The sequence below is a fragment of the Mugil cephalus genome, chromosome 12 (assembly GCF_022458985.1).
Source record: "Mugil cephalus isolate CIBA_MC_2020 chromosome 12, CIBA_Mcephalus_1.1, whole genome shotgun sequence".
NCBI lineage: Eukaryota > Metazoa > Chordata > Actinopteri > Mugiliformes > Mugilidae > Mugil > Mugil cephalus.
Window position 1 is genome coordinate 19,170,815 of NC_061781.1, and position 13,888 is coordinate 19,184,702.

At 42.1% G+C, this 13,888-nt stretch overlaps 1 protein-coding gene across 1 annotated transcript; it reads left to right on the forward strand.

Annotated features, from left to right (window-relative positions):
- The first annotated feature begins 1,667 nt into the window (after positions 1–1,667).
- Positions 1,668–13,099, forward strand: col8a1a (collagen, type VIII, alpha 1a). The gene is made up of 3 exons (XM_047600192.1): positions 1,668–1,901; positions 10,183–10,480; positions 10,581–13,099. The coding sequence occupies exons 2-3, from the start codon at positions 10,192–10,194 to the stop codon at positions 12,515–12,517; spliced, it is 2,226 nt and encodes a 741-aa protein (XP_047456148.1). The 5' UTR covers positions 1,668–1,901; positions 10,183–10,191; the 3' UTR covers positions 12,518–13,099.
- Positions 13,100–13,888: the final 789 nt, after the last annotated feature.

Below are 13,888 nucleotides of genomic sequence, written 5' to 3' on the forward strand. Positions count from 1 at the left end.
AATGGAACAGGAAGAGAATTGAAGCACGAGGGCAAACACACACAACTCATTACCCCCTGACTATCGTGTACCTTTCACACCGCAACTCAAAGTGTGTTTCTTAGTGTGTGTGTGTGTGTGTGGTGCATTTATTGCATTTATATTGTGTGTTTGTGTGGGGCGGGCTTCGGAACAATTACAAGCTCAGCTCCTTAGAGATAAAAACGGCATTATAGTATTTGGACTCAAGGTTGTGGGCTAAATTACACAGACAAACACCATAGCAGTTAAAATAAAGATGGCCTCATTAATAAAAAAGACGATGTCATTAGAGCCTTAACAGCACGACAATACAAGATAATCAGACTCTTATTTTAACACCAGCATCGTCAAATTTAACAGTCGTCAGCTACTAAATCACTCCTAAACCGGTAAGCTGACTAAGCTGTCACTTGGCTGCTGGAGATGCAACAGGACATCCGCCCTTTCACACCTCCGTGTCACTTTGGGACGGTACGGACCCAATGTCCATCAACCACACATTAAATTCACCGTCAACGAGGACACACTGCTGCTGCTCTTCTGCATCTAACACGCCACGAGCAAAGAGCACATCTGAAGGAAAAGGAACACAAAGAGAACACAGTCACAGCAGAGGAGAAGAGTTGCACTGTAACGTGTAATATATATTTACGGTATGGATTTAGGCGGCTAGACACGTCACAGTTACTAACCCGTTATAAGAAAGTACACAGATGTCAAAACTGCCCTGGAAAGTCGCCTGTCGTCAGAGACCAACAAAGAACCACTGAGAAAAAGAGTATTTTTAGTCCGGGGGCTGTGACTCAGGGGTCCTTCTACACTCTCATCACGCAACTTTTCACCACATTTACTGCTGACTTAAGCTTTCACACTTTTCCTAGAACAGGCGTTAAAGTAAGGATGTTATTTTTCCTCCCTTTTTTTTTTTTTTTTGTTACGGTGAATGCAGATCTTGAACCAACATTGATTCAGATGGTGATGATGCTCACGCGACCAAAACTCACGTCATAGAGACTTTAGTAAGTTTCAGTTTACTCAACGCACAATGGTGCGAGAAAGCTAAATTTGCAATGCCACAATAAAAAATATAATATTATATTTTAGCTTAGCAATTTTGTGAAGCATAGTAACCGGAATTATTGTATATAACCTGTTTTATGTGCTTCTGTACAGTTTTACAGCATAAGTACTAATATTAATATATAATGACATGTTTAATGATATTTTAAATAACTAATGAACCTTAAAAGTACTAGTTGTGGTTTGAAATTTGCAAACAAAGTCTTCATTTAAAATAAATCCTGTGCATTGGATGCAAATATAATCTGTGTAAATGCTTAATTATGACATGAATGTGTGTCTCTCTGTCTACTTTACAGTTTATTTCCCATGTGTCAGCCAGAACAGGTGATCTTAAACCAGCAACTCTAGTGTTCCTGTGTAGAATAATGATTTTTTTTTTTTACTACATTCAGTGGTCAGTAAATAATATGTATATGTTGCAGCATTAATGAGGGAAACATTCCTTTTTGTCATTGTCACCCGCCGTGGGTGCTCATTGGGGGGGAAACTGTGCATGTTTTGCCACTATAAATTATGGCATACATTTTTGGGAGGTTATATTTACTAAGTCAAATTCCCCCATCCCTCCATCTTTCCCTCCATCCCTCTTTTCTCTCTCTCCCTCTCTCTCTCTTTCTCTCTATACCACCCACCCCAGTGACTCCACCCTGCAGCAGATAAAAGCTGTGTCCACAAGGTGTGCCCCTGTTATGAGCACATATCCCAGGGTTCCCTCCGTGTGGTTGTCTGTCTGCCTGCAATTCTGTGTGTGAGTCTGACTGCAGTGATTATTTCCCCATAAGCGGCCACTCACAAAGGTAAGGTCCTCACCGAATCCTGCTTTTCATTTACATTTGATTATTAGTTTTGATTTAGGCTTGTGTTTTCGTTGCACTGCATGGACGTTGTTTCATTGCCTTTCATACATTTTCTGAGGTGTTCAGTTTCAGTACAAACTTCAAATGAGTTAATTTAAATATTCTTTATTGTAATTTGCAAGGAATGCGTGAAGAAGATAAAATATCTTGACAGATGCGATTTAATTCATATCTTAAAGTTCTCATTTAAATTTATTGTAGTAAATATTCCTGAATATTTATCACTCTTATGTCTAGATTAATTAATGTTTGCTCGTGTAAGTGTTGCTTGCAGCTGTGAGATCTGGTAAAGATGCGCACACTTAGAACTATAAGTAAAGAGTTTGCGTAATTTCTGCACATCATCACGTTCATAGTGCAGAGAAGCGGGCTGGACATCTCCTGAGCTGGTGCTTCTCTGCAGCATCCTCAGCAGAGTGAGCTGCACGTCTGTCTGCGAGAGAGAGCCGGTGCTGAAGGCAAATATCCGTTTCAAATGTTTAGTGTGCGTGCGTGCGTGCAGAAAGTTGAAGCCAAACTGACAGATGAATGCACTGGGACCGAGAGCAGCAGTTTGGTGAGAAGAGACTGCAGAGCAAACAATGCTTTCGGGCCTGAAGCAGCTCTCTCTGTCTGTCTCTACCGGCCTGATTTGCTTCGTAATGTTTGTGACGTTGCTCATTGGTTTGGTGGCTTGTCAGTCAGAGTTTTTTATATTCTATTCTTAAAAAATCAGTATCATGCCTCTGGAGGCACAATGTACAATATGAGGAAGTGATCTGAAGCCGATTTTATATTTATTTTATTATTATTTTATTTTATTGGTTTTAGGGCCACCTAAATGTATGAACATGGATGAATTAAAGGACTGTTGAACAATCTGGGTCATGTGGATTAGCTGTGAATATATAGCATTAGCACAGATCGCAAAAATACATGAAATATTGTATTTGTTGGGTGTTAGGAGGTGTTTTAGTTTTTGTTTCCTCTCGTTATTCATATAAATGTTTCTCTCATTCTCCCTTTCCTTCCCTTCTTGATTCATCTCGCTTTGCGCCGTTTAAGATCGGTGTGTGGCCTGTGTATTTACCTTAGCGTGAGAGGTGCTAGAGAAGATGACACCTTAAAATTTAAGCTGGCCCTGCGCACAAAAAGAAACCCTTTCAAAGACAGCGCCACTCCACAAAATTCAGGAATGCCCGGGACAAAAGGACAAAAGAATGCTATGAAAACCAAGAATGATGGTTGAGCAAAGGAGAGGAGGGGAAAGGAGTAAACATTTCGTGTCATTGAGCTGCACAGCTGTGGCAGAGTGTGTGCGTGTGTGTTGAGTAGCTGCGGGTTTGTGTACAGGGTTTGTTTGAATGAGAACGTTTGCAGCGTGTCTTGAGGAGGTGTTAATTTTACAAGGTGTGCTTTGTGATAAAAGCTGCGTTTAGGGAGCCGAGGAGCTGCAAATGTTTTTTTTTTTTTTTCTTTCTTTCTTCCTTTCGCTGAGAAACCACAAGCACCACCTGGGCCATTACCAAGGCAGAGGGTTTTGCTGGCTTAAGTATAAATTTGTAGATGGTTTGTGGTGCAGAGAGTGGTTAGGCAAACACGTTCAACAGGATTTAAACACTTTAGCCAGGTTGCAATTTTTAATCTGGGATAAAGTGTAATTTAGCTGAATATTTCTGGTGCTTAATGTTTGTTTTTTTTTGTATAAAAATACATGCTCCTATGAGAATATATCTCTCCTCCCATGTTTCATCCTTCTTGGGCTTCTGTGCACTTCTGTTGCCTGGTCTCTTAGCACGGAGGTTTGAAGAAACTCGCGGCCTTGTCCTCTGACTTCCGCTGCAGTCTACAAGGTGAAAGAGTGGCCTCGGGTCACTGAAACAGGATGTTTCAAAAGGGAAAGAAAAGGGCCAGTGAGGGGAGGAAGACACGCGACGACAGAAAATGTAGATGGTGCAGAACAGATGTAGCTCTGTGCTCACAGGAAGAAAGGGAGACGGTGAGAGGAATCTACCTGACAGAGGAGAGAGAACAGACGGATGAGGACTGGAGACAGTGACACTATTTCCATCTTAGACTAATGCAGGATTATAAGTGCTTGGGAAGAAGGATGTGGCGCACTGCTTGGCTGTCCCACCTAGCTGTGATCTGTCACTGTGTGTATATATTAGACTTTTCAACCATTAAAAACCACTGACAGGAGTAGTGAATAACATCGACCATCTTGTGACAATTCGGTGTTCTGCCATGAAACTTTTGGACCTGACATTCACGTGGATGTTACTTAGACATCCACCTATTCCGCATAGCAATGACACTCCTCGATGGCAGCAGCCACTCCCAACAGGACGCAGCCTGACACAGACACACACAACGTTTAGGAACAACTCAGAAAACATGAAGAACAGCTGTATAAGGTGTTGACCTGGTCTCAAAATTCACTAGATCCCAAACTGATCAAGTATCTGTGGTATGATCCACAGAGGCCGCCCCCCTCAACCCATAGGACCCAAAGACCAACAACATAATATTGCCACACACTACAGGACACCCTCAGAAGAACCATTTCCATTCTCTGATGAGTCTGTTTTAGAGGCACAAGGGAGACGTTCAGAATAGAACCAGAATATAAGGAAGGAGGTCATAATGTTATGCCTGATCAGTGTATGTACAGTAGTCATGTACTGTTCTTCTGAAGCGAATTACCTTCCTTCTGTCCTGACTACAATTGTCTCGCATAATAAGTTCTAAGACTTGGACAAAATTTAAAACTTAAATTTATTCCATCGTGTTTGAGGCCTGATGTTTTTGAATGCACCGTCGCTGCCCTCCCTCCACAGTGCTCTGATAAGTTAGAAGAACCAAGCTCATTTCGTCACACTGCACCCTTGTTATTTCTTCGCACACTTGTCCAGGTTTTTAACACAGCTGTTGTGGTTTTAATGAGATTTCTGGAAATTGCAGCTTGTATAAACCGCAGTAGCCAACACCTCAATTCCATTTCTGACTCAGCAGAAATGACCAGCTCACGGCCACATGACATCCACGAGTCCTCTGACATCACACGCCTGACGGACAATTTAATAAGTTTGCTCTATGTACAATCGACGGACATCTGGAAGTAGTTTGGGAAACAGATACACACTTGAACACGTACGCGACACACTGGCAGATGACTTTGACGTGTGCTTATTTTTTAAAGTGTCTGGGCTGCACATGCTGAGAGCTCAGCGGTGTATGACCAGCTACATGTGTGTCTGGCAAATGGAGAACAACTGCAGATAACTGTTGTCACGGTGATTAACATGTTGGGACAGTTTGAGTGACACTCAGAGAAGCGAGTGTTTTTTTTTCGTTTAAAGTCTATTAATAATTGTATTGATATATTACTTTATTTGTTTGACAGCAACAAGAGATGATTTTCAATAGTTGTGTTTATTTAGCCATGGCCTAGTAGCACAAGAAAAATATGTCTTTTTTTTAATGTATGAAATATCTATTTAAACAGTAGATTGAATAGCATAAAAGTTTGTTCAAACATTTACAAATCAGAGAAGGATGAGTCTTATAGCTTCAGTGATCTTCTTCACTTCTTCTCTAATGTCACCATGATGCTAGAGTTTGTGTTTTTTATAAAATGCCTCAACTGTTATTGCATAGATGCATCATGATCATGTATCATAAAAAACATATGTAATTTGATCTTCTTCCTCCATTATAAAAGCAAATTTCACTTCACAAAGTGCTTTTGTTTATGATTAGTTAGCTTGCCTACGAGCTAGCTTTAGCCTGCGTACAAGCTAAGACTGGCTTTAGCTGTGATTTGATTTGTGCAAATGAGGAAATGTTAGCATGCTAGCATACTAAGCTAAGATCGTAAATATCATGAACCTTTTTCAGCCTTCAAGTACAAGGGCACAGGAGGTTGAGTACAAAAAAGTGGCAACACCAGTCGTAGCAGGTGAGAACACATCTGCAAGACAACTCTTGGTACCTAGAAGCCGCCGAACAGTTTATCAAGCTAACAACCAGGTAACTTCATGTAGGAAAGTAACATTGGGGAATTGGGAATGCCAACATTTTGCTCAGACATAAAATTGCGACAAAACTATAATATATGCGTGTGCATGTTAGCACTTTGTGAGCATGTTAACATACAGATAGTAGCATTTAGCTTTAAGTACAGAGTACAGCTTCACAGAGCTGCTGTTATAGCCATAAACCCTTGGTCCACATACCTGTACTCAGCAACAAAATGTTCAAATGCAATATTATGTTCTTAGACAATATAAATTACAGTAAATGCTCTGCTAAAGATTTCTTGTTCCCTCTCCAGAAACTCTAAAACTGTCCCTGTTTTGTTCCAGTAAGAACTCAAGTATGTGTCATCGAACATTATGTTGTGAGCCTTGTCAGGATGTGCATCTTTTATGAGAAGGGTGTGACCGGAATGACACATGGGTAACATCTGTCATGAAAATGTAGAACATGGCTGTTGTTCCTGTTTAGTCCCGGTTACAAAATTACAACTTGTCAGAGAGTCATCGCTGAGGGGAGTCAAACTGTTTTACACCAGCGCATGAAAAATTAAACTGTAAATCCTCCAAATGTGAGAAACAGCTCACAACACGTTACCCACGCCATCCCGACTCCTAACAGCTGTGAGGCATTTACATGCGACTTCGTATCTGCGCACAAAGGGATGACACGAGCACTTTGTTACGAAAGAGTGCAACAAACGTCTTTATAGTCACGTTGTTATGGCCGACACTTCTTTATTAACAAGTTAGAAAGTGGAAATTGCTGGTTGGTGTTGATGTCAGAGTCTGAAAGTGCGTGATTAAGTCGCTCGGGAGGCAACACTTATGCAGAATAATGTGTCGGAGAAAAGCGCAGCAGGTAAAGACAGAAGGTGTTTCCATCACCGCGCAGTTGTCGTGGCGACGAGCTGGTGTTGCTATGTGACACTGAACAGACCCTTGTTGTGCGGCCCCTCTGATCTTCCAGTCGCAAGTTTTGTCAGAATATTTCCACCAGTTTAAAAACATCTAGGCACACACGCGGCCATATAACCGCATACTGGCACCGAGCTGGGACGTGCCTGAAGTCTAGTAAAACTGTCACATTTATTTTCTCAGGATATTTTATGCAGACATGAGGTTTGGGCTAATGTACGCCACAGTATACAGCAACCATCACTGAGATCACAGAGGACACATTCCTAATTGGCTGAAAAACATTAAAAAATATATATTTATTTTCTGTTATGTCATTAAATTTTTTATATCATTTACATTTCATGTGAGTTCTGTGAATAGATTTTGTGCAAGTCAGAGAAAACACGGTCATCACTGTTGGCAGGAAACTCAGAGTCTCTTCTGAAAATGTGTCAAACTGGCCTCACAGCAAGAAAAAATAATATTTTTCCCTCATCCGACAGCAATAATTTTCTAATTCAGGGTCAGATCAGAAGAAGAACTTTAATGTCATTGTGCACAAGTTACAATGAAATTTTGTTTTGCATCAATCTCCAGTAAATCCCAGTTAATACTGGTGTAATTACTGGGATGTTTACCCATGTACACACTGTATGTATAGATACATCATCATCATCATCATCATAGATACTTGTGGATAAAACCTTTTCCTGCAAATCTGTTATTTTAATATCCTCATTAAAGGCAACACCTGTAAGAATAAAAGCTTCTCTTTTACGTGGTGCAAAGTAGGAAAGAGCGACATTAGATAGTAGATGAAAGCTCCTTTTCCAAAGAACCCCAAAAGCCCTCTTTAAGTTCTTCAAAAGCCTTTGATGGATTTCTCGACTCTAAGTATTTGTTGGCAAGTGTGTGTCTGAATATTTTAACCTGACAAATGTCTCAGGTTCAGTGCAACTCTTTGTTCTTACTCCCTGGTCCTGCAGCACCTCTGAGAGGCCCCTTCATTTGTAACAACATGCAGTCACACATACAGAGGGTCGTGCATAAAGTGCACTGTGCTCTTTGAAGAGTATTAGACTCATAATAACTGTTCAAATGCTCAGACTACTCATATTTTGAGTTAGACTTTGTCTGTCTGTTTAAATATCCGCAGATTGTCTCTTATCAGACATTCAAAAATTCTTATTTTAATGCATTTTCTTCCATTTCTCCATGTCTGATCAGCTTCCATGTATTCATATCATCCCTAAATCAGGTCTGACCTACATAGTGTCCTCTTGATCAACCTGAGATCCTTAATTCAGGCTTACACACAGGATGGGAATGTCCTGACGCTCAGCTTGAGCCATATGTTACAGTCATTGTCAAAGTAATGTCTGCAGACCTCACAGATTCATACGGTTGATAAGGACACTGTGAACAGACCAGAGCTTCCACCCGGTTGCGCCAAAATAGGTCCCGGCTCTTGTTGAGAAAAATCAGCGACATTCCTCTGCACTCTTTGGCATGTCTGGCTTCTGTCGCCGTGGAAACTTAGTGGTCTTCCTTCAAAGGCCAGCTCTCATCAGGGGAGACAGTGGCACGGCCATGTCAAAATCACCAGACGACTGAGAAAAGGTCAAAGGGCTGAAAAAGATGCAAAGAGCCAGCGATGGCGCGGACACCGAGGACGTGGTTTAGGATGTGAAATAGGAAAAACTACAGATGAGGTGGCTTATGATGAAAGCGAAAGGGAGATGAGTGCACTGAGACCGAGATCTGAATGAAACAAGTAGACACTGAGAGGAGCAGCTGAAAGCCTTATTGATGTTAAGTGCAGCCAAGGAAAACCACTTTGTCTTGCTCCTTGACTGACCAAAAAAGCAGAAAGCTTAGCGGTTAAATAATGCATGTATGACATAAACTGGCGGTCTGAACTGCACAGAAGGAATGCAGCTCTGTTTGCTCAGAAATGTACTTGTTGGACAAGATGTCTCATTGATGGCTGAAAGGACAGGAGCTTTAAAATAAATGGATCCTTCCTCAGCAGAGTTAACCTGAGAGGATAAGTAATCTTTTGAGGCTTGTGGATGACCCTTTGGATCTAGAGATATTAATTGCCTGTCTTTTTAAATTAGATTTTTTAATATTGAGGTTTTTATTTATTTGTTTTAGGTTTGTTCTTGTGTCAGGGCCTCGCAGTAATGCAGGTATGGCAAGAATGCTCTTATTAAAGCACCAGTGAGTTAGCTCGGAGGTGGGAGAAATACTTCACACACTTGTAAAAAGAAGGAAGAAGAGTGAGTGTCCACACAAATATCCTCTTGTCACTCAAGCTTGTTTACTCAAGCCATATAAATCTGCATCCTCATGTAGGCTTCAGGCAATTATGACAATGTCAACATGTGCGTAATTTTAAATTGTGAGATGCTACCACATTGATTCACATTTTACAGCTTGTGCATCAGGTGCAAAGATGCATCCTGCGTTTGTTTTGGTATTTAGATGCAATTAATTGTGGCAGAGGTATTTATTTTCTGTATTTAGATTACGTTTAAAGAGGAAATGATGATCTCATGGTGATTGTTAAGGTCAATATATTGTGGAAATAGAATAAAAATATTTAGTGACATTAGTTATTGTCCCCTCTTGTGGACAATTTAAGTAAGTCCTACCACTAGAATGCCAAATATTATACCTTACCTTGCCTACTTACTCCATCTCGGTGGCATGTCTAGCATGTAACGGAGAACAATTAGCTGCCTGCAAGATTTAAATAGTTTGATAAATAGACAATAAATTAATGATTTTTTATTTATTTATTTATTTATTTTTAGATTTTTTTCAGACAAGTTGCATTGCTGCCTCCATACAGTCACATTTCTTTAGAATTAGCATGTTTAAGTCAGACTTTAATAAATGGCAATTACAGTTAAGTGCAGGATTATTTAAATATTAAACACGTGGTTTTGTATTATTCAGAAGATGTTAAACTAATTTTATAAAACTCATACACATTCTGTGCATATTTTTCCTTCAGTTTATTTTAAGACTTTAAATGTATATAAAAAAAAATTACCTAGGTCTGCTTGTCTGTTTACTTATTCTGTTTACTCCTGAAGAGCACACAATAGTTAAACCAGTTTTCAATCCACTGTGTAGTTCTAATATATATCCAGCAGAGGGAGGCATACTGTTTTCTCTCACCTGATCCTTGGAGATTCCCGTTTGACTGCTTTGGTTTTCTACCAGCTTACTACCACCAAACAAGATTTGACAAAAGCTGCAGGTTTACCTCATACTTTTTTCTACTTCCCATGCAGGCCTTGGCCATGCCTCCCCTCCCTGCTCCCCTGTTCCTCACGCTGCTACAGCTTTTAGTCCTCACGTATGTGAGTGCTGCTGCATACTATGGACACAAGCAACACCCTCAACCATACCAGCCAATGCAACACATTCAACACATGGGCAAAGAAGGTTATCCCCAGCAACAATACCTTGGAAAAGAGATGCCCTACATGCAGTATCCCCACTACAGGAAGGAGTTGCCCCAAATGCCCATGCTCAAGGGTAAAGACAATGCTCGTAAAGGGGGCAACTATAAGGGCGGCCAAGATAAAGGTGAGAAACAAAAACATCCAACATCAAGTACAGAATATAATAAATTGTTTATTGTAGATTTGCTCCAACCATGCTTGAACATTTATCTTGTTCCTCGCAGGTCAGACAATCCCTAGTGGTGCTGAGGGAATACCCCAAGGTGAACAAGGACCAGCTGGGCCACCTGGACCAGAGGGACCTGCTGGACCTCCTGGACCTCCAGGAACTGGACAGCCTGGACCTGCAGGACTTCCTGGACCTCCTGGTCCACAAGGTGTGCCCGGTGTTGGCAAACCAGGTTTGCAGGGGCTGCAAGGCAAGCCAGGAGGAAATGGTGAGGCTGGGCCTCAAGGAGAAATGGGGCCTAGAGGTGAAGAGGGGCCAACGGGTCAGCCAGGGCCTCAAGGTCCACCAGGACCACCTGGGCTTCCAGGAATAGGTAAACCAGGAACACATGGTTTACCAGGTCAACCAGGGCCCAAGGGAGAACCCGGTCACAAAGGCCTGCCAGGACTACCAGGACTACCAGGACCCAAAGGAGACAAAGGGATGGGTCAACCGGGCCAGCCTGGTCATAAAGGGCTCCCAGGGCCTCCTGGACCTGCTGGCCCAAGAGGGTTGCCTGGTTTTGGAAAACCAGGGTTAAATGGGGCACCAGGTCCCCAAGGGCCACCAGGAGAGAAAGGTCATCCAGGTGAGCAAGGACCAGCAGGACCCTCTGGAGAAGGAGGACAGCCTGGCCCACCAGGTCTACCTGGTCAAGGAAAGCCAGGTCAAAATGGCCTGCCAGGACAACCAGGCATGCCTGGTGGGAAAGGTCATCCAGGACCACCAGGTTTGCCAGGAAAGCCAGGACTGCCTGGATTTGGTAAACCAGGACTCCCCGGACCTAAGGGTGATAAAGGTATGGGTGGACCACCTGGATCTCCAGGACCAAAAGGAGAGAAAGGTCATGGAGGACTTCCTGGTATGCTTGGTCCCCCAGGACCAAGTGGTCCGCCGGGTCTTCCAGGTCCGATGGGACCCCCAGGGGGTTTAGGTGGACCTGGTCCTAAAGGGGACTGTGGAGAAGGGGGACCTAAAGGGCTTGATGGAGCCCAGGGCCTTCCTGGCCCTCAAGGATTACCTGGTAAGGATGGTCTGCCAGGAGACCGTGGAGATCCAGGACCAAGAGGTTCACCAGGACTAAGTGGTCCCAAAGGAGACGAAGGGCACAAAGGTCTTCCTGGTACACCTGGTCCTCCAGGACTCCCTGGACCAAAAGGAGAGGGCGGATTACCTGGTGAAGTGGGGCCTCAAGGACCCAAGGGAATCCCAGGAATGGATGGGACAGCAGGACCAATTGGGCTTCCTGGTCTTCCTGGGCCAAAAGGAGACAGTGGCACTCCTGGTCCACCAGGCACTGTAGGTGAAGGGAGTCCTGGTGTACCTGGTCCCATAGGACCGCCAGGCAAAGAAGGCCCCTCAGGGCCCTCTGGACAACCAGGTCAGCCTGGCCCTCCTGGACCACCAGGCCCACCTGGAGCACCTGGCTTGTCCCCTGATATGGCCGGAGTGCTCTCTGAGATGGGCCCTGGACTAGATGGTGTCAAGGCTGGAAGTTACGGAGTGAAAGGCAAGTATGCAGGCAACGGGGCAGAAGTATTGGGCCCCAGCGGGTTGGAAATGCCAGCATTCACAGCAATAATAACAACTCCCTTTCCACCTGTGGGCACTCCAGTCATCTTTGACAAGCTTTTATACAACGGTCGCCAGAACTATAGTCCTCAGACAGGAATTTTCACCTGTGACCTTCCTGGCATCTATTACTTTGCCTACCACATTCATTGCAAAGGAGCTAATGTGTGGGTGGCTCTGATGAGAAACGATGAGCCAGTGATGTATACATATGATGAATACAAAAAGGGATTCCTAGACCAAGCATCAGGGAGTGCAGTATTACCTCTACAGCCTGGGGACACTGTGTATATTCAGCTGCCCTCCGATCAGGCCTCCGGACTCTATGCTGGGCAGTACGTACATTCCTCCTTTTCTGGGTACTTGTTATATCCAATGTAAAACCACAAACTGAAGGAAGGGAGAGGCTTCAGTGTGAAACCTGATCGTAAATTACCTTTTAAATGCAAAGTAAATGGTTGATCTTGGCAACAGAGATGAGAAGACAAGAAAAATTGTTTGAAGGAAGTTGAATGGCCTGTATATACAGCAGCTTTAAAGCCGACGAGAGGAGCTGCGTTTTCTTTTACAATTTGGAAGATATGAAAGAATGTACAAAGGGCATCCAAAGAACAACTCAAAGATGTATTTTTTACACACAAATGTGCCACAAATTTGTTATTAGGTACAAACACATGAGGTGAACATGTGACATTTATCTAAAAGACAAAACACACTGTACAGTGTAATTACACTGTTGTAACAGCGTCAAATTTAGCCTGTGCAAGTCTTCAAAATTGGCAGCTACACCATGAGACAAATAATGTGAAAGAGTGTGAAAAACTAAAGAAGGAAGACGCAGATTCATTTAGGCAGGAAATGTGTGTTTTTTTGCATGAATACTTTTGTACAAACACCGCTTGTTTCTCTATTAATAAGAGTAAAAATATAAAACGACCTCTTGAAAATGATAACGCAGATCATTGTAAAGTCTGAATTAAAGCAGTTTGTACACGTTTTGTTGTTTTAAAGGTAAACACATATCTATTTGTCTTGTCAGCAGATGTCAGAGTTTTGGAGAAATGTTATCCCGTTTTGAATTTCCGGTAGACCAGTTACCAAGCTCTCCAGTAGATTTACTGAACAACTATTGTAAATGCTAAATACTATATGGGAGTGACCTATAACGTTAAGTTACAGTTATAAAATTATATATTCCGAAATCAAGCCGTGTGTGAAGGAATTCTAAATATCAGGTACACCTCTTATCTGTAGCTGATGATTAATAGAATTAAATGTACTCTGTAGAAGAACACAAAGCTTATGTCGTCAAAACTAAATAATTGTCTTATTGAGAAAGTATGTTGGTGACTGACTCTTGGTGACATTCAAAGTGTGAGAATGTAAAGTTAGTGTTTTGTTTTGATGTTTCCAGATAGGTTTGTGGGTACACTTCTGTAAAGAAACAATTTCAACAGTACAAATAACTCACTCACATGTGTGCAAAATTAATTTTGGATGCTTATTTTGATGTGGAAATCTTCTACAGCGGGATAATAGGATTTTGTTTGAAGTGAGATAATCATATCCACATCCTGTGCTTACGTTTTGCTGTTTTACAATTAATGGACTGAAAGCAAGTGTTGAATGTTGCAGCAATTTATATATATAAAAAACTATTATGTCAGTAATTTATTATTTTTACTGCTGATCATCTACATGCAATGAAGAGAACATGAATCAGTGTTTAATGGAAAATAACCATGGTGCTAA